Consider the following 27,284-nt stretch of genomic DNA (forward strand, 5'->3'; position numbering starts at 1 on the left):
ACGTGGGACTCAATCCCGGGTCTCCAGGATCCCTCCCTGAGCTGAAGGCGGGACTAAACCACTGAGCCACCGGGGCTGCCCGATATAGGAACTTCTGATATTTGGGGAGGAACATGGCTGCCCAGAATAAAAACTACATTCCCCGGTCTACAAGTGGCCAGGAGACAAAATTCTGGCCAAGGAAATAGAAACATGTTCTGAGTTGCACATATTTCTGAAGGGCAAGAGGTGTCCTCCTTCCCCTTCCCCTCTCGATGTTGCCTGGAGCTGACGATGTGGGAATCACGAGAAAGAAGAGCAACAAGATACATGTATGGAGACTGGCCTCTGACACAGAGGGATCACCATACCAGCTCTTGGTGGTTACACGAGACTTTACATGAGAAATAAACTGCCTTATTTAAGCCACTATTATTGTGGGCTCCTTTGTTACAGCCGCATAGCATTACAGTAACTAATTAAGGACAAAAAACAGTCTCATGGGCCCCCAGCTATCAGGTAAGGAATAAAGCCTCGTCCTGCCCAACCTCTACCTCATCCAGCCTATTTCACCCTCACCTATCCCCTCCCCCCACCCCATATTCATCAAGTCCTCCAACACTTCTCAGGTTTCCAGGAAATTTAATGCATGAGTCTCAAAAGTCAATAGCAAGGTGAATAAAATAAAAACGGGCTTGGGGAAGAGGGCCATGGGCACACACAGGGAGGGGCAATGAGTAGGCCAGTTAGTTGGAGCTGGGGGATGCCTTTCCTCAGGTGTCACATCTCATCCAACCCGTAGTCTTCCTCAGGAAAGTCCCCCACTGTCACAACCGATGGCTTGACGAAGGCGCCGTACTTGGCCTGGCATTCGAAGTAGCGTTTCCCATTCACACTGCAGGGCAACATGGGGAGGCAGTGGTCAGAGGGGCCCCAACACGGCTCCCACTCAGGGATGGGTGGGATGCCAGGATGGGCAGGCTCAATCCAAACGCACTTACACACAGAAGCACACGTATGCACACATAGATGCCTGAATGGGACCGTTCATTACCTGCCGTCGTTCTTCCCTAGGGGCTCATCATAGCGGACGCCAATCCAGTAGCCAGGCTTGAAATCTGTGAGTCCTGTCCAGGGAGGAAAGCCCAATGAAACTTCTAGCTGCAGTTCATCCCAGATTCATGCCCACTGACTCAGTATAAAGCCTATCCTGGCAAAAACCACTCCTTGTTAGCACCCAGGGCCACCTCCATCTCCTGCCCAGACTAATATGATAGCCTCCTTCATTGGTCTCACTGTTCTAGCTCAGATACGTTTTTTTTTTTTTTTTTTAAGATTTTATTTACTTATTCATGAAAGACACACACACAGAGAGAGAGAGAGAGAGAGAGAGGCAGAGACACAGGCAGAGGGAGAAGCAGGCTCCACGCAGAGAGCCTGATGTGGGACTCGATCCTGAGACTCCAGGATCACGCCTTGGGCTGAAGGGGCGCTAAACTGCTGAGCCACCCAGGCTGCCCTTCTCAGGATCCGCTATTTACTCAACATCCCCACTCAGAGGAGTCTTTGTAAAAATTTAAAGGAAACAGCACTGCTACCTTGCCTCAAATTCCTCAAAGGCCGCCCATCCCATTCGGCATAAAATCCACACTGCTTACGATCAAATGATTTTTGACAAGGGTGCCAAGACTGTTCAATGAGGAAAGAATAGCCTTTTCAACAGATAGTTCCAGGACAACTAGATATTCACACTCAAGAGAAGGAAGTTGGATTCCTATCTCATGTCACACATGCAAATTAACTCAAAGTAGGTCTAAGACCTATATGCAAAACACATCACTATAAAACTCTTAGAGGAAAATACAGGAGTAAAACTCTGTGACCTTATCTTAGGCCCTGGCTTCTTAGATATAATACCAAAAGTGTAAGCAACAACAACAAAATAAATTGGGACTTTAAAATAATTTTTTTTCTTAAAGATTGTATTTATTCATGAGAGACACACACACACAGAGAGAGAGAGAGAGAGAGAGAGGCAGAGGGAGAAGCAAGCTCCGCGCAGGGAGCCCGATGTGGGACTCAATCTTGGGTCTCCGTGATCACACCCTGGGCTGAAGGCGGTGCCAAACAGCTGAGCCACACGGGCTGCCGCCAAAAATTTTTTAAATGTTATGCTTCAAAGGACACGATCAAGAAAGTAAAAAGACAACCAACCCACAGAACGGCAGGAAAAAAAAAAGGAATGGGAGAAAATGTTTGTGAATCATATATTTGATAAGGGAGTTTTATCTAGAATATATAAAGAGGGCAGCCCGGGTGGCTCAGCGGTTGAGCGTCTGCCTTCAGCCCAGGGTGTGACCCTGGAGACCCGGGACTGAGTCCCATGTCAGGCTCCCTGCATGGAGCCTGCTTCTCCCTCTGCCTGTGTCTCTGCATCTCTCTCTCTCTCTGTGTCTCTTGTGAATAAATAAATAAAATCTTAAAAAAAAAAAAAGGATATATAAAGAATTCTTAAAACTAGGTAAGGGCTGAACTGTGTCTGCCAAAACTTACACGATGATATCCTAACCCCCAGTACTTCAGAATATGACTGTATTTGGAGACAAGGTCTTTAAAAAGGTGGTAAAGTTAAAATGAAGCCATTAGGGTGGGAGATATAATCCAATCTGATTGGTGTCTTTATAAAGAGGAAATTTGGACACACAGACACCAGGGATGTGCCTGCACACAGAGGGAAGAGTGCTGGTGAGGACATGGAGAAACCAGAGCCCTCACACACTGCTGGTGAACTATGGTGTGGTGCAGCTGCTCCAAAGGTTAAACAGAGCTACTGTGTGACCCAGCAATTCCACTCCTTCTGCAGAGAAATGAAAATATGTGTCTGCACAAAAACCTATTCAATGTCCACAGCAGGGGCACCTGGGTGGCTCAGGGGTTGAGCATCTACCTTTGGCTCAGGTTGTGATTCCAGGGTCTTGGGATCCAGTCTCGCATTGGGCTCCCCACAGGGAGCCTGCTTCTCCCTCTGCCTATGTCTCTGCCTCCCGTGAATAAATAAATAAAAATCTTAAAAGAAAAAAAAAAAGAATGTCCATAGCAGTATTATTCATAATAGACAAAAAAGTGGAAAGGACTCAAAAATCCACCAGCTGATGAACGAATGTATAAAATGAGGTGTACCTAACCAATGCGGCATCATTTGGCTATAAAAAGAGACGAAACAGGATGCCTGGGTGGCTCAGCAGTTGAGCGCCTCCCTTTGGCCCAGGGCATGACCCTAGAGTCCCGGGATCGAGTCCCACATGGGTCGGGCTCTCTGCATGGAGCCTGCTTCTCCCTCTGCCTGTGTCTCCGCCTCTCCCCGTGTGTGTCATGAATAAACAAGTAAAATCTTTAAAAAAAAAAAAAAAGAGAGACAAAACCCTGACATAGGCTACAACACAGATGAAGCCTGAGAACGAAGTGAAACAAGCCAGTCACGAAAGACCACCTACTACAGGATTCAGTTTATGTGAAACGTCCAAAATAGGCAGGTCTACAGAGTCAACATCGACTAGTGGCTGCCCAGGACTGGGGGAGTCGAGGCTTCAGAAATGGGGAGTGGCTGCTAATGGTTATGGAGTTTCTTCCCGGGGAGATGGAAATGTTCTAAGACTGGTGACGGCTGCACACTTCCGTGAGCACACGTAAGACCAACAACTTGTATACTTTAAGTTTCACGGTATTTGAATTACACCTCAATGCAGCTGTTATAAAAACAAACCCCACGCTGCTCCCCACTGTGTTCAAGGCCCTGCACGTCCCACGTGCCCGTGCTCGTGCCCAGAGCTCACGTCTTACCTCTCCCCCCATGTCCTCCCCACTCCCCACGCTGACTTCCTCTCTCCCCCTTGGATGGGCCCAGCCAGGCCCAGCCTGTCCTAGCTCCTGGTTCTTGCTCCTGGGCCTCTGCACTCACCACGCCCTCTGGCGGGAGCACTCAACCCCCTCCTCACCCTTTCGCGCCCCGCCCCAGCTCCCAGGAAGCTCCCCCCATCACCCACAGGAGGGCAGGGCAGAGCAGGTGCTGCTGCCGCTGAGCTCACACAGCCCCACCCTCATCACCTGGGCCCCTGCCTCCCCCATCTCAGCTCTGACCCTGCGCCCTGTGCCCTGTGCATTCACCTCAGAACCAGCCCCTCTGGCCTCCACCTCATCTCACAACCCCACTGTTCTGCCTCTGCCCCCCACTTCCCTGCCAGGAACACTCTGGGCTGTCACTGTCATTGCTGGGTCTGTCTTCCCAACCGGCCGGCCTGGGATCTCCCTGAGGGGCCCAGTCTCCAGCATCGCCCACCTCAGGGCTGAACACAAGGCCTCAGTGGGCCACGTACCTACATACATGACGGTGCCCCGGCGAGGGGGCTGCCCAGGCGCCCGCACTTCACAGCGGCTGCCCACAGGGATGGCACTGGCCTGGGTCTTCTCCTCGTTCAGGCGCTGGGTGGCCTCGGCCTCCTGCTGTGCCCGCTCCTCTTCGTTGTACCGGCCCAGCTTGCTGCGCTTCAGGAAGGAGCGGACCGAGTCTGAGGGCGGGGTGGGGGACAAGGCTTAGACGTGCGTGCCCTGGTCTCATGGGACAACTTGCCACCCAGGCAGGGCCAACATTCAGAAGAAACTCTTCTGTTCTGGCCCCCTGGGCCTCCCCACAATCTAGATGCTGCCTCCTGTCTTCCCATGACCCCACCTTCCTACGTCCCTTCAGCATCATATTCCCTCCCCAGCCTCTCGTCTCACCCGCTACACATCCGATCTGTTCTGCTCATGCCACCATGTGACACTAACTCCCCTGCTACGTGTGACCCCCCCCAAGACTCCCCTCTCATGCTCCCTCTGCCTGCCCACACTCCCTCACACCTCCTAGCCCCCATTCACACCCCACGCCCTGTGCCCCTGCAAGCCCTATCTGTCCCCACAACAAACCCATCCCACGCCCTCCACCTGCCATGTCTGTCTGTCCCCACTGCCCACACCACTGGCCCCCCTCCCCTGTCTGCCCCCCACCCCTGTCCACTGGCACAGACTCCTTCTGGCCCCCACAAGCCCCCATCCAACCCCCTGCGCCTGTACCTTGCCTCTGGTCGTAGGCTTCTTGTGAGATCTGGTATTTCTCCACCTTGGACACATCCTCATACTCCCCAAGGCGGGCACCACTGTGGTCAATGACCTGTAGTGAGGGGAGCGATGTCAGGGGGGATCCAGGCCTGGCCATCCAGCTTGGGATGCTGGAGGCAGGGGCTGCACACTGGAGCATTCCCGGGATTTAAGTCTCTCCATCTAGGAAAGACCATATTCCTCTACCCTCACCTTTACCCAGGGCTCCTCTCCTCTCCTGAGCCCAGCAGAAGGGGTGAGAACACCCTGGCCATCTCCCCTCCCTCACCCCCATCCAAGCCCTCAGAGGCTGGATCTGGACCCAGACAATCCCCACATGCTGCCGCCAACATCACTGGTGGTCCAAGATAGTTGGAATTGAAGACAGAGCTCAAGTTTTGCTCATGAGACTTCTGGGCAGCACATCTGTCCCTCTCTGGGTCTCTGGGACCCTCCTAAGCTGGACCCAACCTCCGGCCTCCCCTGAAGCATCTCTTCCTGTCTGTCCCCCCAATATTCACTCACTCACTGCTGCTATGCTCTTCCGTAGCCCCCAGCTGGGCTCCATGCTGGGTGCTAGGGACACAAGCTCATCTGCTGGCAGCCCGACCACAAACACATGCACGTACTAAACACCAGATGACAAGATTCTACGTAGATAAATACCACCAAGAGGCTCAGGAGCATGAGAGGGTGGTCAGAGTAGGTTTCCGAAGGGAGGGGATGTCTGAGCCAAGGCCCAAAGGCAGAGAAGGAAGGACAGGCACCAAATCTTGGTGCAGAAATGACCTTAGCCCTTTTCAGGAACAGCATGGAGGCTATCGCAGCTGGAGCGGAGACCCAGGGGAAGGTGGGAGACACGACGGGTCACTGTAGACTTTGGTTTTCACCCAGATCAAGATGCAGCCAGGGAGGCGCTGAGCCAGGAGCGCTCTGACCCAACTCGGAGCATCACAGGCTCCTTCTGGCGAGCCGACTGCAGAGGGCCCAAGGGTGAGAGGATGGAGGCTGGGCCAGGGCAGGGGCAGTGGGGGAGAAGAGTGCTAGTCAGGATCACTAAGAATTTCTACTTTCTATATTAAAGATCTTGTGAATTTGACGTGGGTATTATTATAAGCAAAAAATGTAGATAACGTTATATATGTGTGTGTGTGTATATACGCACATAAACACACACACACACACACATATATATATATATATATAAACATTTTAAAATTGTTTTTAAGTTGGGACGCCTGGGTGGCTCAGCGGTTGAGCATCTGCCTTTGGCCCAGGGCGTGATCCCGGTGTTCCGGGATCGAGTCCCACATTGGGCTCCCTGCATGGAACCTGCTTCTCCTTCTGCCTGTGTCTCTGCCTCTCTCTCTGTCTCTCATGAATAGATAAATAAGATTTTTTTAAAAATTGATTTTAAATAATCTCTATGTCCAACATGGGGCCTGAACTCACAACCCTGAAATCAAGTCACATGCTCTACCAACTGAGCCAGTCAGGCACTTCAAATATATAGGAAAAAAAAAAAAATATATATATATATATATATATATGTAATATTTATAAACAGAAAAAGAATTTAAAACAACAAAAAAAAAACCTCCCCAGAGGCTCTGCCTCTGGGAAACCTTCCTCAAATGACCTCAGAAATTAAAGGCCTGTCTACACCTGAATCCATGTGTGAAAATCTCCTGTTGGAGGATGCCATGACCCACACCCGACCCACCAGCGTGCGGAGGCTGAGGCTGCCCCGGTCAGCCCAGGGACTCCGTCCTGTGCCCAGCACTATCCTGACCCATTCCCACTATGATCCAGGCCCCACCGCACCACCTGGACGGTGGAAGCAGCCCCCTCCCAGGTCTCCCTACTCCTCTTGTCTTCTGTAGCCTGCTCCCCACACACAGTCAGAGGGAGCCTACGAACATCTGAGTCAGGCCAGGACTCTGCTGCCTCGGAGCCCTTCCCTGCCTCCCCTGATTCCCACTTCCCCCCACCAGAGGAGAGGCCCCTCTTCAGCTCCTGTACCTAACTGAGCTCCCTTCCACCCCATGTTTGCACATGCTGGGCCCTTTCCCGGGGTGCTCTTGTCTCTTCTTCAGTTTTTTGGGTTTTTTAAAAATATTTTTTTAATTTAATTTATTTATGATAGTCACAGAGAGAGAGAGAGAGAGAGATAGACAGAGGGAGAAGCAGGCTCCATGCACCGGGAACCCGACGTGGGATTCGATCCCGGGTCTCCAGGATCGCACCCTGGGCCAAAGGCAGGCGCCAAACCACTGCGCCACCCAGGGATCCCTCTCTTCTTCAGTTAACTCTTCCAATTCTCCAGGTCTCTGCTCAGGCGTCACCTCTTCCAGGAAGTCCTCCCAGACCTCACTGATAGGTCAAGTCCCCCAGTATCGGCTCTCTCGGCTCTGTGATCTCTTCCTAATGGCCCCGGGTCTCTGACATTTCATGTTTGTTCCTGTGAATATCTTGCTAACATCTACCTCACACACTGGACAGAGCTAAAAACAGAGACCTCTTCAGACTTGGCCCTTGGCATGACACAAATGCTCAAAAAACACCTAGGAGGTAAAAAAGGAACCAGTTCTCTGAGCATACTGACTCCCACAGTCATGCAGACTGAGGCGATAATTCTAACTATAGTTCATTCTTAGGAAAGTAAATTTCAGTAAGTTTTTTATTTTGCAATATGAAGTTAATTACACCATTTTCTGAGTCTTATTTTATGGATTCAGTTCAGTATTCAACAATGATTCATTGAGCATTTTCTCTGTCCTCGGCATTATTCCAGCTGCTGGCGGAAATGCACAGTATGTTACAGGGTGCTAGGAGCTAAGGACAAAAATCAAATAAAGTGGAGAACAGAGAAGATTTAAATTTCATACTGAGATCTATGAAGGCCTCACATTTGGAGGGTGACATTTAGTGGAGGGGGCGCCTGAGTGGCTCAGTCGGTTAAGCATTCAGCTAGGGTCAGGATCCCAGGGTTCTGGGATCGAGCCCCACATCTGGCCCCCTGCTCAGCAAGGAGTCTGCTTCTCCTTCTCCCTCTATCTGCTCATGCTTTCATGCTTTCTCTTTCTCTCCCACCCTCAAATAAATAAATCTTAAAGAAAGAAAGAAAGAAAGAAAGAAAGAAAGAAAGAAAGAAAGAAAGAAAGAAAGAAAGAAAAAAGACTGGAAGGGTGGGGTGAGCCATGTGAAGCCATATAAAAAAGAACTATGCGAGTGTGGGGTACACAGCATATGCAAAGGCCCTGAGGTGGAGGTTACCTGGGATACTGGGATGTCTGAGGAGTAAGGGGGGGACAGAGAGGAGGATGTGAGTTGATGCATGCAGAGGCCCTCCGTGTTCCAACTTCTCCCAACACTTCCAATCTCATCACTTACCCTGACCCCCCTCACACTCTATGCTGTTCCCTCCACCTGGCATGCCCCTCCCGCTCCTTATCTTAAGTTGTCCTTTCCTCATCTTTCGGGTCTCAGCTCAGGCATCCCGTCCTTCAGGAGGCCCCTTCTGATACTTCCAGGAGGAGTCAGGCACCTCTCTGGGCGCCCCCAGTTCCCTGGGCCTTTCCCAGGCGGGATCGGACCCCTCTGCCTGTCACTGTCCAGAGATGGCTAGGTGTCTCTCCCTGCTGGACTGGGGGCTCCACGAGAGGAGGGCCTATCCTGGTTATCACACAGAGCAACGTACAGCCAAGTATTTGTTCAATAAATAAATGAATGAGGGGGGTCTCACGTGGATGCGGCAGCCGTCGTCTACGGGGTACGAACCCAGCAGCGCATCCTCCTGGTCCAGCTTGCTGTAGAACTTGTCGTCAGCTCCATACAGCTCCAGTTCCATGCAAGACGCAGGACTGCCCACCACCAGCTCTAGTTTACACTGCGCGGGGAGCAGCCGGTGGAAGCCGGTGGAAGCCGTCAGCGGCCCCACCCTCTGCCGGGAGGCTCCACCCCTCGCTACATACATTCGCAGGTTTGTACTTGCGAATTTATTTATTTAGACATTTTTTAATGTAAACGTGGGCCTCGGACTCACGAGCCGAGATGGAGAATCGCCAGCTCTTCCAGCTGAGCCCGCCAGGCGCCCCGAGGGTCCGCCCCTTGCAAAGACCATCACCCCATCCCCGCTCCTCCAAGGGACCCACCATTTAGGAGCCACCCGGTTATCCTTGGCCACGCCCTATGCAACCTCTAATTTTCCCTGGCTTCGCCCCCCATTTCTGGAACTTCAGGTTCGCCCCGGCCCCGTCCGCCCGCGGCCCAGCCCCCAGGCGGTTCCACCGGGTTGGTCCCGGCCCCTCCTCGCGGTCGGGAAGCCCCTCCGTGCCTTCCTCGCCCCGCCCCTCACACCTACGCCCCGCCCCGGGCCCCGCCCCCACGGCCACACCTTGAACTCCGCTATGGTGAGGCTGCGACTGTACCGCTTTTCAGAGCGGAAGCTGTTGAGAGAGCTGCTGATGAACACGGTCACGGTGGGCGCCGACAAGCCCGTCACCTCCATCTCGCCGCGCCCTGCCGGGGTCCGCAGCCCGGTCGGTCGCCTCACACCGGCTCCGCAGCCGCCGCCGCCGCTTCTGGGATATCGGCCCCGCCCCCTGCTCCGGACCCGGCCAATCCTCGCCCTCCCGCGAGCAGGGCCCGCCAATCGCCGCCGTCCCTTTCCACGCCAGGAAGAGGCCTCCCCCGTGCTTGGGTGGGCCCAGCCAATCCCGAGAGGCCTTCCATGGAGCACAGTTCTTCCAATAGCCGCCCGGGAAACGGCCCGGCGGACCGAGGCTGAAGCCCACAGGAAGGACTGGCAAGAGTTACCTCGTCCGCGCATGTGCACTGGCTGTCAGCCAGGGACTGTGCAATGGCTTCATTCATGCTCCGCGCCTTGCTTATTACGAGAAGCATCGTGTTCCTGGCTCTCGTCCCATACTGCTCTACAAACTGCGGAAGCGAGGCTCGAAAGTCGGAAACAATTACCGCAGGATATCAGAAAAATTAAAGCAAGTTGTTAATGGAACCTGGGCGCAGAGAGCCGAGCACAAAGCCACTGGGAGCCGGTGCACGTGTGTAGCCCCGCCCCGCCGTAGCGCGAAGCAACTAGGCGTGACCCTTCCCGCGACCCGTCGCGCGGCGGAGCCTGTGCGCAGGGCTCGGCGGGCCGGGTGTCGCTATGGAGCCAGACGGGACCTATGAGCCCGGTTTCGTGGGTATTCGATTCTGCCAGGAATGGTGAGGCCGGGGCTGCGAGTGCGCAAGGGGAGCAAGTAACGGCCCCAGGACTGACCTCTGGCTTCCTCCCCCCGCAGTAACAACATGCTTTATCCCAAGGAGGACAAGGAGAACCGCATCCTGCTCTACGCGGTGAGCGCGGGCGGCCGCGGCGCCCGGGTCCCCCCAGAACGGTCCCCGGTTCCCGGCGTGGCCCCAACCTACTCCACGTGCCCTTACCCCTCTCGACGCCCCCTTCGTGTTTTGGTCTCGTTTTCTATCCCCTGGGTGAACCCTAGTCTCTTGTGTGGCCCATCCCGGAGGTGATTCCTAACATACTCCGTTACCCCAACTTGGAGACCCCATGCTTTAGTCATCGCCTCCGGGGAAGGCCCAGCCTTCCCTTCCAGTCGCCCCGGATCTCTCCGTGACTCCCTCCCGCCACGCTCGCCCTCTCTAGTGCCGGAATTGCGATTACCAGCAGGAAGCCGACAACAGCTGCATCTATGTCAACAAGATCACGCACGAAGTGGAGTGAGTGGCAGGACTAGAGCCTGGGGACGGGGTTGTTGGCTGGGGAGGCCTCATCTGGGCCTAATTATTCACTTCTCCCCCAGCGAACTGACCCAGATCATCGCCGACGTGTCCCAGGACCCCACGTTGCCGCGGACCGAGGACCACCCGTGCCAAAAGTGAGCGCGCTGTTGGTGCTGGGGATGGAGAGCGGCTCGTCCTTAACGGGTGTTCGGAGGAGGGGAGGGTATGGTAGGCTGAGCGGCTGCCTGTCCTCCCAGGTGTGGCCACAAGGAGGCGGTGTTCTTCCAGTCACATAGTGCCCGGGCTGAGGTGAGTGGCAGGAGGACTTTGCAAGTCGCAGGGTTGGCCCTCCCCGGGCAGGGATGCCAGTGTTGGGGGGAACCCTGCCCTTCCGGATGTCCCCCATCCCAATGGGGAAAGCCCCTTTGCCTGTTATCTCGGGGTGAGGGTCTGCTGGATGTTCTGTGTTGTACCCTTCTGTGAGGTCCAGACCCTTCCTAACTGCAACCTTTCTGCCAGGACGCCATGCGCTTGTACTACGTGTGCACGGCCCCACACTGTGGCCACCGCTGGACCGAGTGAACTATCCTCCCCCGTGTGTAATAAATGCTGTGTTTTGTGCGTGCATTTCCTGCATTTATTTGCCTCTCGTGAGTTGTGTGGGATGCACATTCTCAGGCAGTGCGATGTAGAGCACGGTGCTGCACGTAGGCGTCGGGCCTCGAGCAGGTGAAGCCACAGTCCTCACACACATGCAGCTTCTCACGGCGCTCACGGTAAGCATAGCTGGCCGGCTGCCCGTGCACCTTGGCGAGATGAGCTTCAAGGGAGCAGCGCTGTGTAAATGCTTTCCCGCAAGCTCCACAGCGGAACGGCCGGATCCCTGTGCAGAAGGGCAGAGTGGGGAGGACAGACAGGGGAGTGGCCTCCAAACCAAAGCCTTCCCACCGTGCCTTCCAGGAGCATTCCTGCATCCCTAATCCTATTTGTCCAGACTCCTGTGCCCATGTCCCACCGTGTGCTACCTCCACCCAGTGCAAACATGGGCCAGACACGTGTGTTCCCCCTCTGCTCATCAGGAGTTTCCTTCCCCAGGGGGAGAAGGAGAAGGAAGGAGGCTCTGCCTTACATCTTTCTGTTTAGGACCTAAATCATGTAACTACTACGGTCTTCATCTGTACCCCTCAGCAGGCTGCTACCCTGGCACCACCTTATACCTACTGGCTGGGATCCTTAAATAGGAGGTTTTCCAAGCCTCCTGGTAGCTGAGTCTCCACCCCAAACACACAAATGCTGGAAACTCCACATCCTGGGGACCTTTCTCCCAATTTTGTTCCCAACCTTCCTGGGGCCCAACCGCCTTTCCCTATCCCTGCCCCTCCTCACCAGTGTGAGTCCTCATGTGACGCTTGAGGTCGAAGGCATCGTGAAAGCCTTTGCCACAACAGCGGCACACATGGCGGCGTGCAGGGCTGTGGCACTTGAGGTGCCGTGTCAGCATGCGCTGCAAAGGGAAGGCCTTGGGGCAGAGTGGGCAGCCAAGCGTCCCGGGGCCCCTGGGACTGGAGGCCAGACTGCCCTGCCTTGGCTGTGGGAGGCATATGGGAGTTAGACCCCCTGGGTGGGGCAAATGGAATACCTAGAACCAGGAACCAAGGAGGTCTGGGAAGGCCCGAGACTGCTCTTTGTGTGTGAAAATGCTACCCTCTCTCCAAGGCCTTCCCTGGCCCTTCCCCATTGCCTTTACCTTGCTTTATATTTCTCCATAGCACATCTTCCAACATGTATTTTTCTAATTTTATTATCTATAGCTATAGCCCCCACCAGATCCAGGAAGGAATGAATTTTTGTCTCATTCCTGGTAAATATCCATTCAGGAAAGCCGTTCCTGGCTTTCAACAAATACTGATATAATCTCAGTCACATATATAACCTGGCTAGTGCTTTCCTTCTTCCAGGTCATGCACAGCTGAATACCCCTTCAGAGGGTCCCCAGCCTTCCCCCACCCCCCACCCCTATCTTGTTCCTGTCACTTTTGTCTGATCTGACATAAAGCAAATCACCATCCACTTGGCTTGAATCTTGTTCTGCCCCCTGGACAGAGAGACCTCTGGGGGTAGGAAATGTGGCTGCCCACTCGGGAAATGGTGCCTGGGCTGAAGCCTAACAGTGAGCTCTAATAAAGGAAAGGCATTTCCAGCAGAGAGAACAATAGATGGAAAGGTCCTGAGGCTGGAGAGGCATGTACAAATGGGCTCAGGAATTAAGGGGCAGTCAGGTTCTGTCTCGGCTGAGAGTGGGCAGGGATGAAACTGAGCAGGGTCCTGTGGTCCAGCTGCAGACTCACCGCCGCCCAAGAATCCCGGAGGCCAGAAGATTGGCGTGCCGGTGGGCCCTGCTGGTTGCTGCAGTCTAAGGAGAGAAATCCAGATGGTGATGCTTTGTGTCTCACCTACCCTTCACCTCCAGGCCCAATGAGGGGCCCACCTGGAACATAGGCATCTCCTCGAAGCTGGTCAGGCAGGTGGCCCCAGTTGGGTGGCTGTGGACGCCGACTCCTGACCAGGAAAGCACGGGGCATCACCTCCAGGAATGGTGAGATGGCCTTAGATGGATGCCTCCCTCTTCTACTTGCAGTCACACCTCAGCCCCAGGATGACTAGGAGGGGGAAGGGAAGGAGGAAGGGGGGAGCCTTGGAGGAGCCTCATTCTCTCCATGCAAATATTGTGACCAGCCCAGGGAGCTGACTTAGCTGGCTCCAGTTACCTCTGCCCCAGGACCCACCATTCCTCTCCCTTCTACACCAGGTTCCTGAGGGCACTTTCCCACTACCAGGGGTCTGCCTAGTGCTAGGACCCCCAAGAACATCAAGCAAGGGCAAGATTGGAGCCTAGACAGCTCCTGGAAGGGGGATAAAAGAGACTCCAGGCGGGGGCTGTCTTCTCAAAGTAGCAGCAGGGCCCAGGACCTGAGGGTCTGTTTGCCAGGCAAATCAGCCGCCAATCGGACATCCAACAGCCTGCTTGGTTATTCAAATCACAGCAGCTGTCTGAGGAAGCTGAGGGGGTGGGGTGGGGTGGGGTGCTGTGATTGCTTGCCCCAGAGGGTGGAGGGACAGTAGGGTCCACAGGTAAGGACAAAGGGAGGATAGAGGCTATGCATCTTCCAACAGGAGGCTCTACCTCTCAGATTCTCAGACGCCCAGAGCGGACATTCGGGCCAGAAGCTGTTGAGGTGGAGCAGGTATTAAAATATTGGTGTGTTAGTAGCCCAGCTCCTAGTGCTTGCCTGCCACGCCACTTCCCCACTGTCCCACAGTCCAAGAGCCAGAGGGGGTCACCTGACACAGCCAGGGCCTCCCAGACCTACCCCCACACACTAGCGAGTGAGTCTTGTTCTGGACTGATCGTTGTCTGACTTCTTAACCAGTGGTTAAGGATTTTTAATATTCTCTGTGCAGTTACTTCCTCTCATTTATCCAGTCAGCAATTTCCTGAGCTCCAACTATGGGCCAGGCTAGCTCAGCACTAAAAACGAGCACATAACTTAGCCCACGGGGGAGACACGCCAGTAACAGCCCAGAATGACAGGTTATGATGGGGCATACACAGGCAAAGTGATTCCAACTGCAATAGAGAAAACTCATGGGGCTCAAGGGAGCCCAGAAGAGGCTCCTGATCCAGCCTAAACGTTGAGATGACTGCTGGGGTGTAGCTCTGAAGGAGGATGAGGTTTCTGGTGAAAGGGGGAGGGTGTTCCAGGCGGAGGAGGGAACAGTCTAGACAAACGTTTAGTGGTGAGAGCAGTGTTATTTCTTCACACTCCCTAAGCGTCAGTCCTGCTGATTCATTTTTTGGGGCAACAAGGGAGGCAGAACTGACAGTCTATCAGCCCAGAGCTTTGCCACTTTATCTCTACAGGACCCAGGCAAGTCACTTCTTGCTAAGCCTGTTTCTTCACCTGGAAAATGGGACAAATGTGTCTCCCTATCACTGGTTTGTGTCAAAGATCCATGTAGATCATGTGGGGAGAATGCTTAGCATGCAGCATATGAACAGGGTGGTTGTTAGGAAGGCTTGAGGGGTAGCTAGGCAAGCATCTGAGTTTCAATCAGCCCATCTGGAAAATGGGGTTTGAAGTGTCTCCATCTCACAACTGTGGATTTCACACAGCCGTGGCTGTCCAGTGTGGGAGCACAGGGCGGAAGTCGCACTGATGAGCTAGCAAATGGTTGGGGGGAGCCATGGTCCCTTTCCCGGTGCGCAGGTCTCCCTGCCCAGCACCATGTCTCTTGGGGCAGCTGGTTCCTGTAATACTGAAAACACACTAGGGAAGAAATCCAGGGCTGGGGAGCTGGATTGCCCCCAGGCCCTCTCTGTCCCATTCCTCCCCGCTCTGCATCCTGGAAGGCTGACTGGGGTGGGCCACATCATCTGGGCTCCCATGCCCCTGGCTCCCAGGAGGACTTGGACAATGGGGAGCCCCCTAGAAGATGGGGGAGCAGATTCTTTCCCTATGGAGTTACCAGGCACCCGGCTCCCCTCAGGGCAGCCTGCTCTCCAGGCCTGGCTCTTCTGGGTCCCACTTTGCCCCCCTTGTGGCTCCAGCTCTCCGGGTACCAGTACAGGATACTGTACCAGCCCTGTGATTTCCTGGTTCCCTGCCCACTTCTTTGCAAATGATCCCTTCACCAAACTGTCTTTGAAATACCCCGCGTGGAGGGCAGCCCAGGTGGCTCAGAGGGTTAGCGCCGCCTTCCGCCCAGGGCGTGATCCTGGAGACCTGGTATCGGGTCCCATGTCGGGCTCCCCGCATGGAGCCTGCCTCTCTCTCTGCCTTTCTCCTGTGTTTCTCATGAATAAATAAAATCTTAAAAAAAATACCCCGTGTGAGCATGCTGGCTTCTTCCTGCTGGGACCCTGGGTCCCCAAACCGCACGCGCACACATTCATCAGCAGTGGCTTCTTAACCAATTTGTCCAAGGAGAGTCTGGTCTTTCCAGGGCTGAAGAGCTTAGTATTAAGTGGAGAGTGGTAGACACACTGGGTCCTCTCTACAAGCCCCCCTCCTCTTGGGCTGAGAACCCTTTTGTTTGAACAGTGGTATGTCCAGGACAGATGGTTGGTCCAAGCAAGTCAAAGCAATCTCCATTCTTCTTGCCCACAACTACTCTAGAAGGGGAAGGGTCTAGGAAGGCTTAGGACTTTCCTCACTACCCTGGCAGCTGCCCTCCTTTGGGCCTTTGGGACTGGTTGGGTGAGGGCACACTGCTGAGTGCTGGTATGGCAGCCGTATGGCGGCCAGCAAGGCCTAAGCCGGAGGTGGAACTCCAACTCATAGGGTAACAAAGCAGGAACATAATCAATAACAAGTATCCCTACAGCTTGGGCCCCCCTAAGCCAGCTGTTTGCTACGTGGGACTCAAAGGATGCAGGGGAGAGGAGGGGTACATTCCACAAAGGCTCAAGATGGTCTTCTGGGTGTTCAGGGGCCTGGATGCCAAGCCTTGCCTCAGGGATCTTAGAGGACTATGGCCAGGCAAGGCAGGGGCAAGGAGAATGGGCCCCCAGTGGCCTGTAACCTGTGGGCCTGGGCGGAGAGTCTCCGGTGGGGCAGGGAGAGGGACTTCAGGAAATAAGTAATACTGGGCATCTCCTTAAATACCAAGATCAGGCATCTGATTTAGGGGGGGAAATTGTGCTGTGAAAGTTTCTTGGATTTAAATGTCACAAAGCAATGAAGACCCCGCCCCTTGAACCCCATTCTTCCTCCCACCTCCTCTTGCCTTCTTCATTACTGTCACATACATTTGACCCCCTCAATGCGGTTGCATTGGCTATTGTCTGCTTGGATACTTCCCCAAGACATCTATGTGACCTGTGCCTTCCCTCAAATGTCACCCCGAGAGGCCTTCACCGGCCCATCAACCAGCAGTTAACTCCCTCAGCTTACCCACAGTTCCACAGATATTTTAATTCCTATTTGGTCTCTAGAAGGGTAATGCCATGAGGGCAGATGCTTTGCTGGTCTTGTTCCTTATCCTGTAGGAGATGTAGACAGACACAGGTACCCAGCAGTGTTTTTTGAACTGTACAGTTGGTGCTGATGTGTGTCAGTGTTTAGGGAGACAGCAGAGGACCATGTCCTTATGCCGAAGGGTCTGGCTCTGGCATTAGGCAAGTCCAGGTTTGAGTCTCAGCTCTGTGGAATCCGGGGCAAGACTGGCTCTCTCTGAGCAGAGGAAGTCAGGCAAGTGGTGGTTCAAGTCACAGCAAGCCGCGAGGCGAGGCTGTGTTTTAGGAGGGGGCCCTGCCCTTGCTGGCTTCCTCTTGATAGAGAATTGGGGCAGTGGGGGCTTTTGTGGTCACAAGAGTGGCCTTCTTGGCAGACATGCCACATGGCTAGATGCCTGCTGCCTGGGGAAGCTGGTACCAGAGCTGGCAGCTTAGGAGATGAATCTGGATGTAGTCTTCCCACTGGACAAAGAATAATTTGTCCCAGCTGCTGGATGGCCTGGGCATGTGGCCCGACTGTCCAGTCAGTGGGCTTGCTGGTCTCTTAATCCCCCTATCACAGATGGAGACAAAAGCCTGGGCTTGGCCTGGGGACCATGAACCAGTGGTATAGCAGGTGTGTCCTGGGAGTCAGGGCCTGGCACCTGGTGACAGCAGTGGCTCCAGTACATTCTGGGGCACTGGTAAGGGGCAGAGGAAGGGTTTGCCCTCTCCTTGGGGAATAGTTAGGCCCCACCTTGGGGAATAGCAAAAGGACCACAACTGATCCCATAGTGGCTCAGCGGGGATGGGAGACATGGGATCCAGGTGTTGGGATCATCATTACTGCAGTTCCTGTATTTCTTGGGAATGTTGGTCCCATTGATGGAGTCCTGGAACAAGGCAGGGCACTGGGGCTGACATCCTCCAGGGGAGACAGGAAGGGGACAAGTGGGTGAGGGTACAATGCTGGGCAGCCAACACCTACAGCACACAAATTTCACCCCTTCCAGGGTTTATCCACCTGTATTCCCTGGGCAGTCCACCCTGCCCTCCTTCCCCGCATCCGCCTGAGGGGGCTCTGTGGATGCACCCTGACAGGCACCAGGAACCATTCCTTGAAGTTGTCAGTTTATTTGCTTCAGACACCGATTTCCTCTGAAGCGGCCGGGCTGTCTTGGGGGGGGGGGGGGGGGGCGCCAGCCCTCAGTGCCCCCGGGCCTTCCTCCGCACAGCCTGCACCAGCAGCTCTGAGTAATGTTCCAGCAGGGCGTGCAAGTCTGGGCTGGCCAGGGGGCACAGTGTCGGTGGGGAGGGGGAGCCCAGGCCAGGCTGGGCCTGGGGTGGGGCCACATCACTCCTCAGCAGCCAGCTGTTGGCCTCTAACTGGCTATGGATCCAAAGGAAGGTGGAGGCCAGCTCAGTCCGTGCCTGCCGCTGCTGCTCAGTGCTCATCTGGTCGTTGGAGACCACCTGCGAGGGGTACCGACCTTGTCAGGGGCCACCACCCAGCCAGCTCAAGCAGGCCGTCCCAGGGAGCCCCCCGGCCCACGCCTCTGACCCCGGGGCTCGGCTCACCAGGTTGTAAAGGTCCATGGCTTCTTGGAAGGCAGTCTGCAGTCTGTGCACGATGGTGCTCACACTGCTCAGTTCAAGGGGAGTTGGGGGCAGGAACCTCAATGGCCCCCCAGGCTCCTCCCAGTGTCTAGGGCCGCCCTGGACCAGACTGAGCGCATCTGGGGTTAGAAGGGAGGGAATGAGAAAGACACCTCCGCTTTCCAGCTGGTCTCAGAAAGGCCGGGATGGCTGGGCTGCTCTCAACTGCTGTCCCTCCACCTGGAACACTTCCCTCGGTCCCCTGAGGCTCACTTCCCTCCCGCTCTGCTCAAATGCCCTCCTTCTCCAGATTGAAGCCTTTTCTCATTATCCTTCTCTAAAACTGTAACCACTGCCCCCTGCTTGTTCCCTAAGCCCTCTCTCTTATTTCTGTCCTTAGCACATACTCCTTCGTGACACACTAAACACTTTGCTTCATGTCTGGCCGTCTCCCCAGTTAAGGGGTCAATTCTTTGTGGTCTTGTTAACCACTGTGCCCCTAGAACAAAGCCTAACATGTATGAAGTGCTCGCTAAAGATTTAAGTGAACGAATGGTGCAGCCCCCGTGGCCAGGTCAAGTGCCCACCGTTGGAGCTAAGCCAGCTGTACAAGGGATGAGCCTTGCCCAAGAGTGGTACTCACCAGGGGCGGGCTCCAGGAGGGAGGTGACATTGCCAGGGACCCCGGGCCTGGTCTCTGGAAGCGAGGTGCTGTTGGGGTGGGCAGGGGTGTTGGGGGACTCAAGGACCAGGAGCCTCGGGAGAAAGGTGGAACTGTGGAGCCCCAGGGAGCTTGCATCCACGGGGCTGGGGACTGGGAAGGTGGCTTTTGTGATGCTGGGCTGGGTGGCCACAGGATTCAACGGGGGAGGGGACAACAAGAGCCTGTCGCAGATGCTCGACAGGGTCAGCTTTAGGCTGGCCCGGGCCTCGTGGTTGCCCCCCAAGGAGAGCAAGGCAGGTTCTCGGCCCTCGCTGTTAGAGCCCGGTGCTGCCGCGGTGGGGATGGCCTGGAGCTCCTGGCCCAGGGACACCAGTTCCCCAACGGAGGACGGCCTGGGGAGGGGCCTGGCCAGCTCAGCCAGCACGGGACCCTCATTGTCCTCGAGGGAGATGCTGCGTGACATCTTGGCGCGGGAGCTCGCAGCAGCTGCCATGTAGGAGTGGGAGGAGGGGCTGTGGACACCCTGAGTCAAGCCTGGAGTGGGCAGGGCTGTGGGCATCAGAGGCTTCCCGTCAGCAGGCAGCACTGAGGAGGGGGCACAGGGTGCCAGGCCTGAGAGGCAGGAGGCTGTAAAGGAAGCAGCCAGCTCACTCTCACACCCCAGCCAGAGAGCTGATGCGAGGGGCCCACCCCAGGAGGCTGCAGGGGCTGAGTGGCCTCTGCCCATCCCTACTGCCCCATAGTTCAGATGGGCACCGGGGCCATTTGCTGAGATGCCCAGGGCTGTTTATCTGCAGATGGGGGCACTCACTCAGTGGGAACCAGGCCTCCAGGGTCTCAAGGGGCTCCTCAGTCTTTTTCCCAGTGAGGACCTGCAAGCACGACCAGGAGGTGGGGACAAGAAGGCCTCCTGCTCCCAGCCCTAAGTCCTGAAAGAAGTGGCCCCATACTCACGCTGGTTCTGCCTGGGGAGGTGTAGCCAGCGCCTACTCTCAGAGGCTCTGCCCTGGGCTGGCTGCTTCCAAGGTCCGTGAATTTGACCTCTGGGGACTTCACCAGGTGCAGGGGCAGCCGGGGAGGGAAGGTGTGGGTAAACCTGTGGGAAGGAAAGCAGGGGTTTGTGGCTGGCCTGGGGGTTCCTAAGGGGACACAGTCCCGCCCTGCGGGAGAGAGCGAGCTTGGGTGGGAGGGGCACCTGCTCCTACCTGGATGTTTTCTGGAGACTCGAGAGGAACTGAGCTGAAATGCTCAGCCGGGGATTGAAGAAGTCTTCAGCCTCAGGGGCCTCCAAGTCTCTCAGGGATCCATGGAAGAGCTCTAGAGGAAGAGGCCAACAGAGCCCTCAGAATCCCTCCAGCTGCCCAGCCCTGAGCCCAGGAAGACCCACAGACCAGCAGGTGGATCCCCAGAAACGCCATCAAGAGCCTACACCCATGCCTGGGGAGCAAACACAGCATGGAGAAGAGCCTGCGTGGCTCAGTCCTGAGGATAAAACGCAAGCCCTTCTCCACCCTTGCTAGCCATGCAGGGAAGCCCTACCCACCCTACCCGAAACACCTATGCTTTGCCCAGCACTGGATGGCCTGCCCAGGCAGGGCCCTACCCTCGGGGTGAGCGTCAGTAAGCGTCTCAAAGTGGTGGCGGAGGAACTTCTCCTGCTCAGGGGTCTGGGGCAGGGAGCCGTTGGATATGCCCAGCACCTCAGGCTGGGATAACTCTTCTGCGGTACCTGGGCATCCTGGGGAGAGGCGAAGGGGAGGCGAGGGGGCGGGCAGGAGAGAGTCGTCAACACCATGAGTCATGGCAGACGCCCAGACAAACAAGCTAGACGCATAACAATGGAGAGAGCTAGACTGGCCCATCACACACCCTGCTGCCACTAGACCGAGGAGAGGCTAATGGCTCTGTCTCCCCAGCGAGGAAATGGAGGCTCAGTGGGCATCAAGTACAGGGCTGATGTGGGGAAAGTGATTATACCTCATGACCATCCCCCAGCCAGCCCCACACCCCGTCTTCCCCATATCTGGCCCCATATCTTACCCGGTGTGCCGGGCATCATCATGTTAAACCGAGGGGTTGGCTGGGGAGGGGACGAATGGATGGTGGTGAAGCTGCACTCCAAGTCGGTCTCTGACTCCCCAGAGTCTGGAGGGGCAGAGCGGGAGTCAGGAGTCCAAAGCCAGGCCCTTACTGGGTGAGTCAGGTAAGTGGCTCAGCTTCCCAGGGCTTCAATTTTCCCATCTGGAGAATGGGGGTTAATAATATCCTCTCTCCATTTTTATGGACCAATAAGTTCTTTGAGGAAGCGGCAGAGCTGGGCTCCTGCCAGTGGGCAATAGGGCTCCAGAATCCTCAGGTAACAGAAAGGACCCATGCCTGTCTCTGTGATAGGACTCTGAACTTCAGAAAGACGGAGTCAGGTCACCATTAACACCCAGAAGGGGGCCTGGCTGAACCAACAGATTGCTGCAGGGTCTCTGCCTATCCCCACTCACCTTCGGGTGAGCTCTGATCCTTCGAGCTAATGGAGGAGCCTCTGAGGTAGGAGTCACCCTGCTGGTCTCTGGGCTTCCCCTTCATGTCCTTTGTGCAGTAATCGCTGCAGTGGGGGTGAGAACATATTAATAGTAAAGAGCTGGCCCCCACCCTGAACCCCCAGACATCTGTGCCCTGCTCCTACTGGGAGCAAGGCCTCGCCTTTCCTGCCTCCTGTGCAACCCAGGCCTACTCCACTCCCACAGGCCTACTGGGAGAGCAGAGAGCAATTCTTCCGGGGCATGCCTATCAGCCCAGGCCTCCCCTCTCCAACACCGTAAGGCTTCCCTTGGTGCAAAGGACACCCACCTGTCTGTCCCTGTGACTGTCACCTCTGCCTCCAGAGAGTAGATGATGAGTTCACCGTCCTCAGAGGACTCCCGCTGTAGGGGCAAGAAGGAGGGGTGCCCACAGCCATTCTCCTGGGGGCTCTCCGACTGTGGGGTGAAGAGAACACAGCCATCTAAGGTAGCCATGGCATCTGGGGCCCTTTGGGAGCCAGCAAATGGGCCACCAACACCCATAATAACAGGAAAGATGTGCTGGCCACTCACGGGAAGCCAGGGCCTGGCCCCTTATGTGCTCATCTTGAGCTCATTCTGTGCTCCTCCTGCACGACCATCAGTCAGCCCCTTTACACGTAAGGAATTGGTATGGCTCCAACCCTCCAAGAATATGTTTGCATGACATTTAAGAACAAACTAATCCTTGGTGAGAGATGAGAAGACTGCTCACCACAGGTGGGGGTACTGACGAGGAGGGGCACGGGGGGGTCTTCCAGGAGGTAGAAAAGACTCTATATTTTGGCCTGGGTGGGGGGCACATAGGTGCATACATAGGTAATAATTCTCCAAGCTGTATACCTAGGGTTTGTACACAAAAGGGCACGTGTATTATTCCACAAAAGTTTGTACAACAGAATAAAAACTAATTTTGTTTGGAAAATAACAGAACAAGAGCTAAAGTTGCTTCAGGACTTCTGAGGGCCCAGGCCCTATTCTCAGCACTGGATTCCTATCAAAGCCCTCTGGAGGCTTTCTTTTTATGACCATTTTTTAGAAATAAATAAATATATATATATATGTGTGTATATATATATATATAATCTTTTTTTAAATGACCATTTCCTTTTTTAAAAGCAGAAGCCTAGACAAGCCTTGTGACAAGTCACCACATAGCCAGGAAGGGGTAGGGCCAGGGCTCTATCGCTCAAATGCCCCCAGCCAGGTATAGGCCTGTTCTCGGACCCAAGCTTTTAACCCTCAAGCGACCCACCCCCAGGCTCCTAGTCTGCCCTGGGAAGTCTCACTTACCCCAGGCCCAGGGCCTCACCCTCTCGCCCCCAACCATGTCACGTAATCATCTTTCACCCCCTAGAGTGGGACGGGTTAGCCTGATTTTCAAAAGGAGACTGCCAAGGCCCCGAGTCCAGGGTGGGCAGTCACAGTGCAGGGCCTGTGGGCTGGGCTGGGCGATTTGTACCTCACTCAGCAGGCCCACCAGGCTCTGGGGCTCCACTGTATCCAGAACAGAGTCCTCCAGGCTCTCAAGCTTCATGGGGGTGAAGTAGCAATCCAGGTCCTGGGCATCCAGGATGGTCTTGAGGGGATTCTGGTCAGCCCGCTCTGCCCAGCGGCCATGTGGCTTGTAGCTGCGCTTGGCATGGAAGGCTGAGCCATCTGTCACATCGTTGTCTCCTAGCTGAGGGTGACAGAGGATGGTCAGACAGCTGGCCAAGAGCTCACCAACTCCAATGGGGCCCAGGGACTCTGCATAGACTCCATCCAGTCTCTTGGCTTTATTTTTAAATTTTTATTTATTATTTTTTTAAGACTTTATTTATTCACAGGAGACACAGAGAGAGAGGCAGAGACATAGGAGGAGGGAGAAGCAGGCTCCCTGAAGAGAGCCGAATGCGGGACTTGATCCCAGGACCCCGGGATCACAACCTGACCTGAGCCAAAGGCAGACGCTCAACCGCTGAGCCACCCAGGCGTCCCTAGTCTCTTGGCTTTAAATACCACTCAGCAACAACTTCCAGATAAACGTCTCCAGCCCAAACCTCTGTCCAATTACAGAAGTGCATACACAACTGCTTTCCATCTATATGGATTCTTAGTGATACTTCAAAGTAGGCATTTGAAAGCAACTCCTGATCTTTCCCCCAGATCAGCTTCTGCTGCAGCATTCTCTGTCCTATTCCCACTGGTGGCTCGGGCCCTAAACCTGGAGATCACCTCTCACCCTTCTATTGTCCCTCATACTCCATACTGTATTTCTTCAACAATTCTCTCAACACTGCTATCCCAACAGCATCCAAGATATGGCCACTTCTCTCACCCTGGTCCTGCCCAGTGTGGCCTCTGAAGAAGACTGGCTTGAGAGACAGTGGAGGGTGGGTGTTTCTGAGAACTCAAGCTCTGGAGCAGCCCTTGTTCACTAATTCCTGTGTGACCCTGGACAAGTTACTTAACCTCTCTGGGCCTCAGTTTCTCTATCTGTGAAACAGGGATATGAAAAGCTCCTGTACCTCAATGGGGATCAGGTGAGATAATACACATAAAAGACTTAGAACTGGGATGCCTGGGTGGCTCAGCGGTTGAGTGTCTGCCTTTGGCTCAAGGCATGATCCCGGAGTCCCGGGATCGAGTCCCACATTGGGCTTCCTGCATGGAGCCTGCTTCTCCCTCTGCTTGTGTCTCTGCCTCTCTGTGTCTCTCATGAATAAATAAAATCTTAAAAAAAAAAAAAAAAAGACTTAGAACAGAGCCTGTGCAGAGTCAAGTGTGCTACGCATATTCACTGGCTGTAATTCCGCCTGTTGTAGTCACTGATAAGGAGGAGCCTGAGGTCTTGAGAGACCTGGTCTGCAGGGGAGGGGATGGCAGAGATTTCCCAGAAGGAAAGGTTTTGATCTGAGGACTAACACTGTTACTGAAATAAACTGTCCAACCTAGGATGTAGGATTCTGCTGCCAGCTTCTTCTTTTTAAGGATTTTATTAAAGAGAGAGAGAGGGAGCGACCGTGTGCATGAGCAGCGGGGAGGAGCAGAGGGAGAGGCACACTTCCTACTGAGCAGGGAGCCCAATTCGGGGCTAGATCCCAGACCCCAAGATCATGATCTGAGCTAAATGCAGATGCAAAACAACTGAGCCACCCGGGTGCCCCTCTGCTGTCAGCTTTTAACCCACCAGCTCAAAGCCTGCCCCTCCCCCAAGTAAACAACTATTCATTCAATCCTAGTATCATCTTTGTCCCTTTCTTTCTCTCACATCCAGTCATTGGGTTCCACCCTCAAAATCCACCGAAAATCCACCCATTACTGCCCACCCCCCAACCCAGCTCAGCCTCCAATATCTCCTGGATGATCCTAACAGCCTCCTCCCTGGACCCCTGCTTGCCCCTCATGTTCACTTTTGCATTAGATCATGGCTTTCCTCAGCTCAGAGCCCTCCCTTGCCTCCATCTCACTCAGTGCCTGGGATAAAAATAAGTGGGGAGGACGATAAGGAGTGTTTGAGGAACGCAGTGCAGCCCACATGGTGCCATGTCATCTGGCCCCCATCACCTCTCTAAGCCCCTCTCTCCCCACCCTGCCCTCATTCACACTCAACCCAGGCAGCTGGGCCTCCCTGCACCTCGGAACATGCTAATAAGCACATTCTGCCTCATGGCCTTTGTCCTGCTTACTGTTCTCTGCCTGGAACATTCCTTCCCAGGACCTGCATTTCTCCCTTGTTTCAACTCTGTTCAAATATAATCTCAGTGAGGCCTTTTTTGTTTGTCTTAAAGTTGTTGCCCCTTCCCCCCAACCCTTGCTATTTCCTTCTCATTTTTTTTTTCCTCTGCAGCATTTATTAACTTCCCAAATACTATGCATCTTACCTGTTTAATATGGATGCTGTCCATCTCCCACACTAGAAAATGTCTGCCTTGCTACCACATATAAGGGTCAGAACAAGCCTGGCACAGGTGTAGGTGATATCTACACAGGTGTCGCATGAATGAATGGGTGTCTAAGCTGAGACTGGAAGGATGATGGGGCTCTCCAGGGAAATGAGAGACAGGGAGAGGGATATGGGCTCCCAGAAGAAAAGCATGAAGGACAGCACCCCTACTTTGCCAGCCCTAGGTGTCCTGGTCTCCGGGCAGACTCACCAGCCGCTTTGCCCACAGTGGCAGTTTGCCATTGGTCAGGAGACACTGAGGATCTGGAGAGAGACATGGAATCCATGAAAAGAGACTAAACAACCCAAAAGACAATGGGCAACATACATAAACAGGCAATTCTCCAAAGAGACAATACAAAAAACAAGAGACATAACAAACGATGCTCAGCCTTGTGAACAGTCAGGAAAATGCAAATTTCCATAAGACATCAAAACTAAAACGCTTCATATTACCAAGCATTGGCAAAAGTGTGGCAGGTCAGAGGGCTTTACACTGCCAGGTGGGGCAGTAACTGGATTTGGAGGGTCCTAGGGGTTCCCTTTTGAAATAAAGTGTGTACTAACCCCATGGCCTGGGAGTGCCAGCCCTTGCCTCTGTCCTGAACGAACACTCTCACGTGTGCCTGAGGCCGAGGAGCAGTCAACAAGGCCATATTCACAATGGTGTACAGTTGGCAAAACCCTAAATGTCCATCCAGAGGTGAATACCTTAAAATATCCTACTATATGCTGTTGGTTGAAAGAGGGAGGCCTCTAGGGCGTCTGGGGGGCTCAGTCAGTTGAGCATATGACTCTAGATTTTGGCTCAGGTTGTGATCTCAGGGTCGTGGGATCCAGTCCCATGTTGGGAGTCAGACTCCTGATCAGTGGAGAGTCTGCATGAGATTCCCTCTCCTTCCCCCTCTGCTCATGGTCCTGCTCTAAATCAATCAATCAAATCTTTTAAAAAAAGAAAAAAAGAGGGAGGCCCCTGTTTTGTATCCACTAACATACAGGTTGAGGTTTTTCTTTCTTTCTTTCTTTTTTTTTTTTTAAAGATTTTATCTATCTTTCTACCTACCTACCTATGAGAGAAAGAGAGAGAGCAAGCACGAGGGTACACACATGGGGAAGGGCAGAGAGGGAGGAAGAGAAAAAGAATCTCAAGCACACGCCACACTGAGCGCAGAGGGTGACACAGAGCTTGATATTACGACCTGAGCCGAAACCAAGAGTTGGACTGACTGAGCCACCCAGGTGGCCCCCAACAACATATTTCTGAGAGAAAAAATATACAGAATGATGTCTGCAATAGAATAGAATTTATGTACCTAAATCTGACATGTTCTGAAGGCTGTGTGCATATGTATACAAAAGTTCAGGAAAAGGCCTATAAGGATTCATACCAAACTGAAAGAAGTGGTCACCATGGAGAGGACATGGGATTGGGTGTGAGGGTGGCAACAAAGAAAATTCACTCACTCTGATTTTTTTTCCAAGGCTGAATTCTTTTTTTTTTTTTTCCCCCAAGGCTGAATACTTACATTCATGTTGCCTACTGTCTAGTCAGCCCCTATTGGCAAGGCCCCCACCCCACACTGAAGCACCTGGCCTCTCTCAGCTGGAGAGTCAAGGCCAATGGGACCCAAGAGAAGCCTGCAGTGGGCTTCTGGGCAAGTTTCCTCTCTAAAGGAGACTGTAGGATGG

General features: G+C 54.1%; 4 protein-coding genes across 8 annotated transcripts in view; 1 reads left to right on the plus strand and 3 right to left on the minus strand.

The window, feature by feature from the left end:
• Positions 1-604: 604 nt before the first annotated feature.
• On the minus strand, positions 605-9,719 carry TBCB (tubulin folding cofactor B). The gene is made up of 6 exons (XM_041746435.1): positions 9,509-9,719; positions 8,858-9,001; positions 5,089-5,185; positions 4,353-4,544; positions 1,034-1,106; positions 605-874 (listed from the first exon to the last, which is right to left on the minus strand). Exons 1-6 carry the CDS (start codon positions 9,620-9,622, stop codon positions 760-762), a joined length of 735 nt encoding a protein of 244 aa, XP_041602369.1. The 5' UTR covers positions 9,623-9,719; the 3' UTR covers positions 605-759.
• A 478-nt stretch (positions 9,720-10,197) lies between these two features.
• POLR2I (RNA polymerase II subunit I) lies at positions 10,198-11,484 on the plus strand. Of its 2 annotated transcripts, none has more exons than XM_041746436.1 (6): positions 10,198-10,341; positions 10,419-10,473; positions 10,781-10,854; positions 10,938-11,012; positions 11,115-11,166; positions 11,377-11,484. In XM_041746436.1, the coding sequence occupies exons 1-6, from the start codon at positions 10,283-10,285 to the stop codon at positions 11,437-11,439; spliced, it is 378 nt and encodes a 125-aa protein (XP_041602370.1). In that variant the 5' UTR covers positions 10,198-10,282; the 3' UTR covers positions 11,440-11,484. The 2 variants fall into 2 exon arrangements, with proteins under 2 accessions (XP_041602370.1, XP_041602371.1); XM_041746437.1 differs by having other exon boundaries at positions 10,241-10,319.
• A 47-nt stretch (positions 11,485-11,531) lies between these two features.
• Positions 11,532-13,859, minus strand: OVOL3 (ovo like zinc finger 3). Its single transcript, XM_041745995.1, has 4 exons — positions 13,346-13,859; positions 13,206-13,270; positions 12,244-12,445; positions 11,532-11,740 (listed from the first exon to the last, which is right to left on the minus strand). Exons 1-4 carry the CDS (start codon positions 13,437-13,439, stop codon positions 11,532-11,534), a joined length of 570 nt encoding a protein of 189 aa, XP_041601929.1. The 5' UTR covers positions 13,440-13,859.
• A 4,059-nt stretch (positions 13,860-17,918) lies between these two features.
• WDR62 (WD repeat domain 62) overlaps positions 17,919-27,284 on the minus strand; it is a 47,915-nt gene continuing 38,549 nt past the window's right edge. For 3 of the 4 annotated variants that reach the window (XM_041737560.1, XM_041737555.1, XM_041737568.1), the window contains 12 exons: positions 25,807-25,859; positions 23,130-23,348; positions 21,957-22,084; positions 21,608-21,711; positions 21,153-21,257; positions 20,716-20,850; positions 20,318-20,429; positions 20,067-20,208; positions 19,924-19,984; positions 19,092-19,739; positions 18,431-18,588; positions 17,919-18,325 (listed from right to left, as the gene is read on the minus strand). In XM_041737560.1, coding sequence (XP_041593494.1) covers positions 18,059-18,325; positions 18,431-18,588; positions 19,092-19,739; positions 19,924-19,984; positions 20,067-20,208; positions 20,318-20,429; positions 20,716-20,850; positions 21,153-21,257; positions 21,608-21,711; positions 21,957-22,084; positions 23,130-23,348; positions 25,807-25,859 — 2,132 coding nt within the window. In that variant the 3' untranslated portion in view covers positions 17,919-18,058. The remainder of the gene's footprint in view (positions 18,326-18,430; positions 18,589-19,091; positions 19,740-19,923; positions 19,985-20,066; positions 20,209-20,317; positions 20,430-20,715; positions 20,851-21,152; positions 21,258-21,607; positions 21,712-21,956; positions 22,085-23,129; positions 23,349-25,806; positions 25,860-27,284) is intronic. The other variant, XM_041737557.1, reaches the window with a different exon arrangement.

This window comes from Vulpes lagopus, chromosome 2 (genome assembly GCF_018345385.1).
Source record: "Vulpes lagopus strain Blue_001 chromosome 2, ASM1834538v1, whole genome shotgun sequence".
Classification (NCBI taxonomy): domain Eukaryota; kingdom Metazoa; phylum Chordata; class Mammalia; order Carnivora; family Canidae; genus Vulpes; species Vulpes lagopus.

What these genes read in the sequence shown, in the direction of transcription:
- OVOL3 (XM_041745995.1), bottom strand. Translation starts at nt 13,439, where the DNA reads ATGCCCCGTGCTTTCCTGGTCAGGAGTCGGCGTCCACAGCCACCCAAC. An exon ending in TCCGGGATTCTTGGGCGGCG is followed by an intron (nt 12,446 to 13,205) that starts GTGAGTCTGCAG and finishes TGCCTCCCACAG; the next exon opens with CCAAGGCAGGGCAGTCTGGC. An exon ending in TCACATGAGGACTCACACTG is followed by an intron (nt 11,741 to 12,243) that starts GTGAGGAGGGGC and finishes CCTTCTGCACAG; the next exon opens with GGATCCGGCCGTTCCGCTGT.
- TBCB (XM_041746435.1), bottom strand. Translation starts at nt 9,622, where the DNA reads ATGGAGGTGACGGGCTTGTCGGCGCCCACCGTGACCGTGTTCATCAGC. An exon ending in TCACCATAGCGGAGTTCAAG is followed by an intron (nt 9,002 to 9,508) that starts GTGTGGCCGTGG and finishes CTCCCCGCGCAG; the next exon opens with TGTAAACTAGAGCTGGTGGT. An exon ending in AGCCTACGACCAGAGGCAAG is followed by an intron (nt 4,545 to 5,088) that starts GTACAGGCGCAG and finishes CCCCGCCCTCAG; the next exon opens with ACTCGGTCCGCTCCTTCCTG.
- POLR2I (XM_041746436.1), top strand. Translation starts at nt 10,283, where the DNA reads ATGGAGCCAGACGGGACCTATGAGCCCGGTTTCGTGGGTATTCGATTC. An exon ending in ATTCGATTCTGCCAGGAATG is followed by an intron (nt 10,342 to 10,418) that starts GTGAGGCCGGGG and finishes CTCCCCCCGCAG; the next exon opens with TAACAACATGCTTTATCCCA. An exon ending in ACCGCATCCTGCTCTACGCG is followed by an intron (nt 10,474 to 10,780) that starts GTGAGCGCGGGC and finishes CGCCCTCTCTAG; the next exon opens with TGCCGGAATTGCGATTACCA.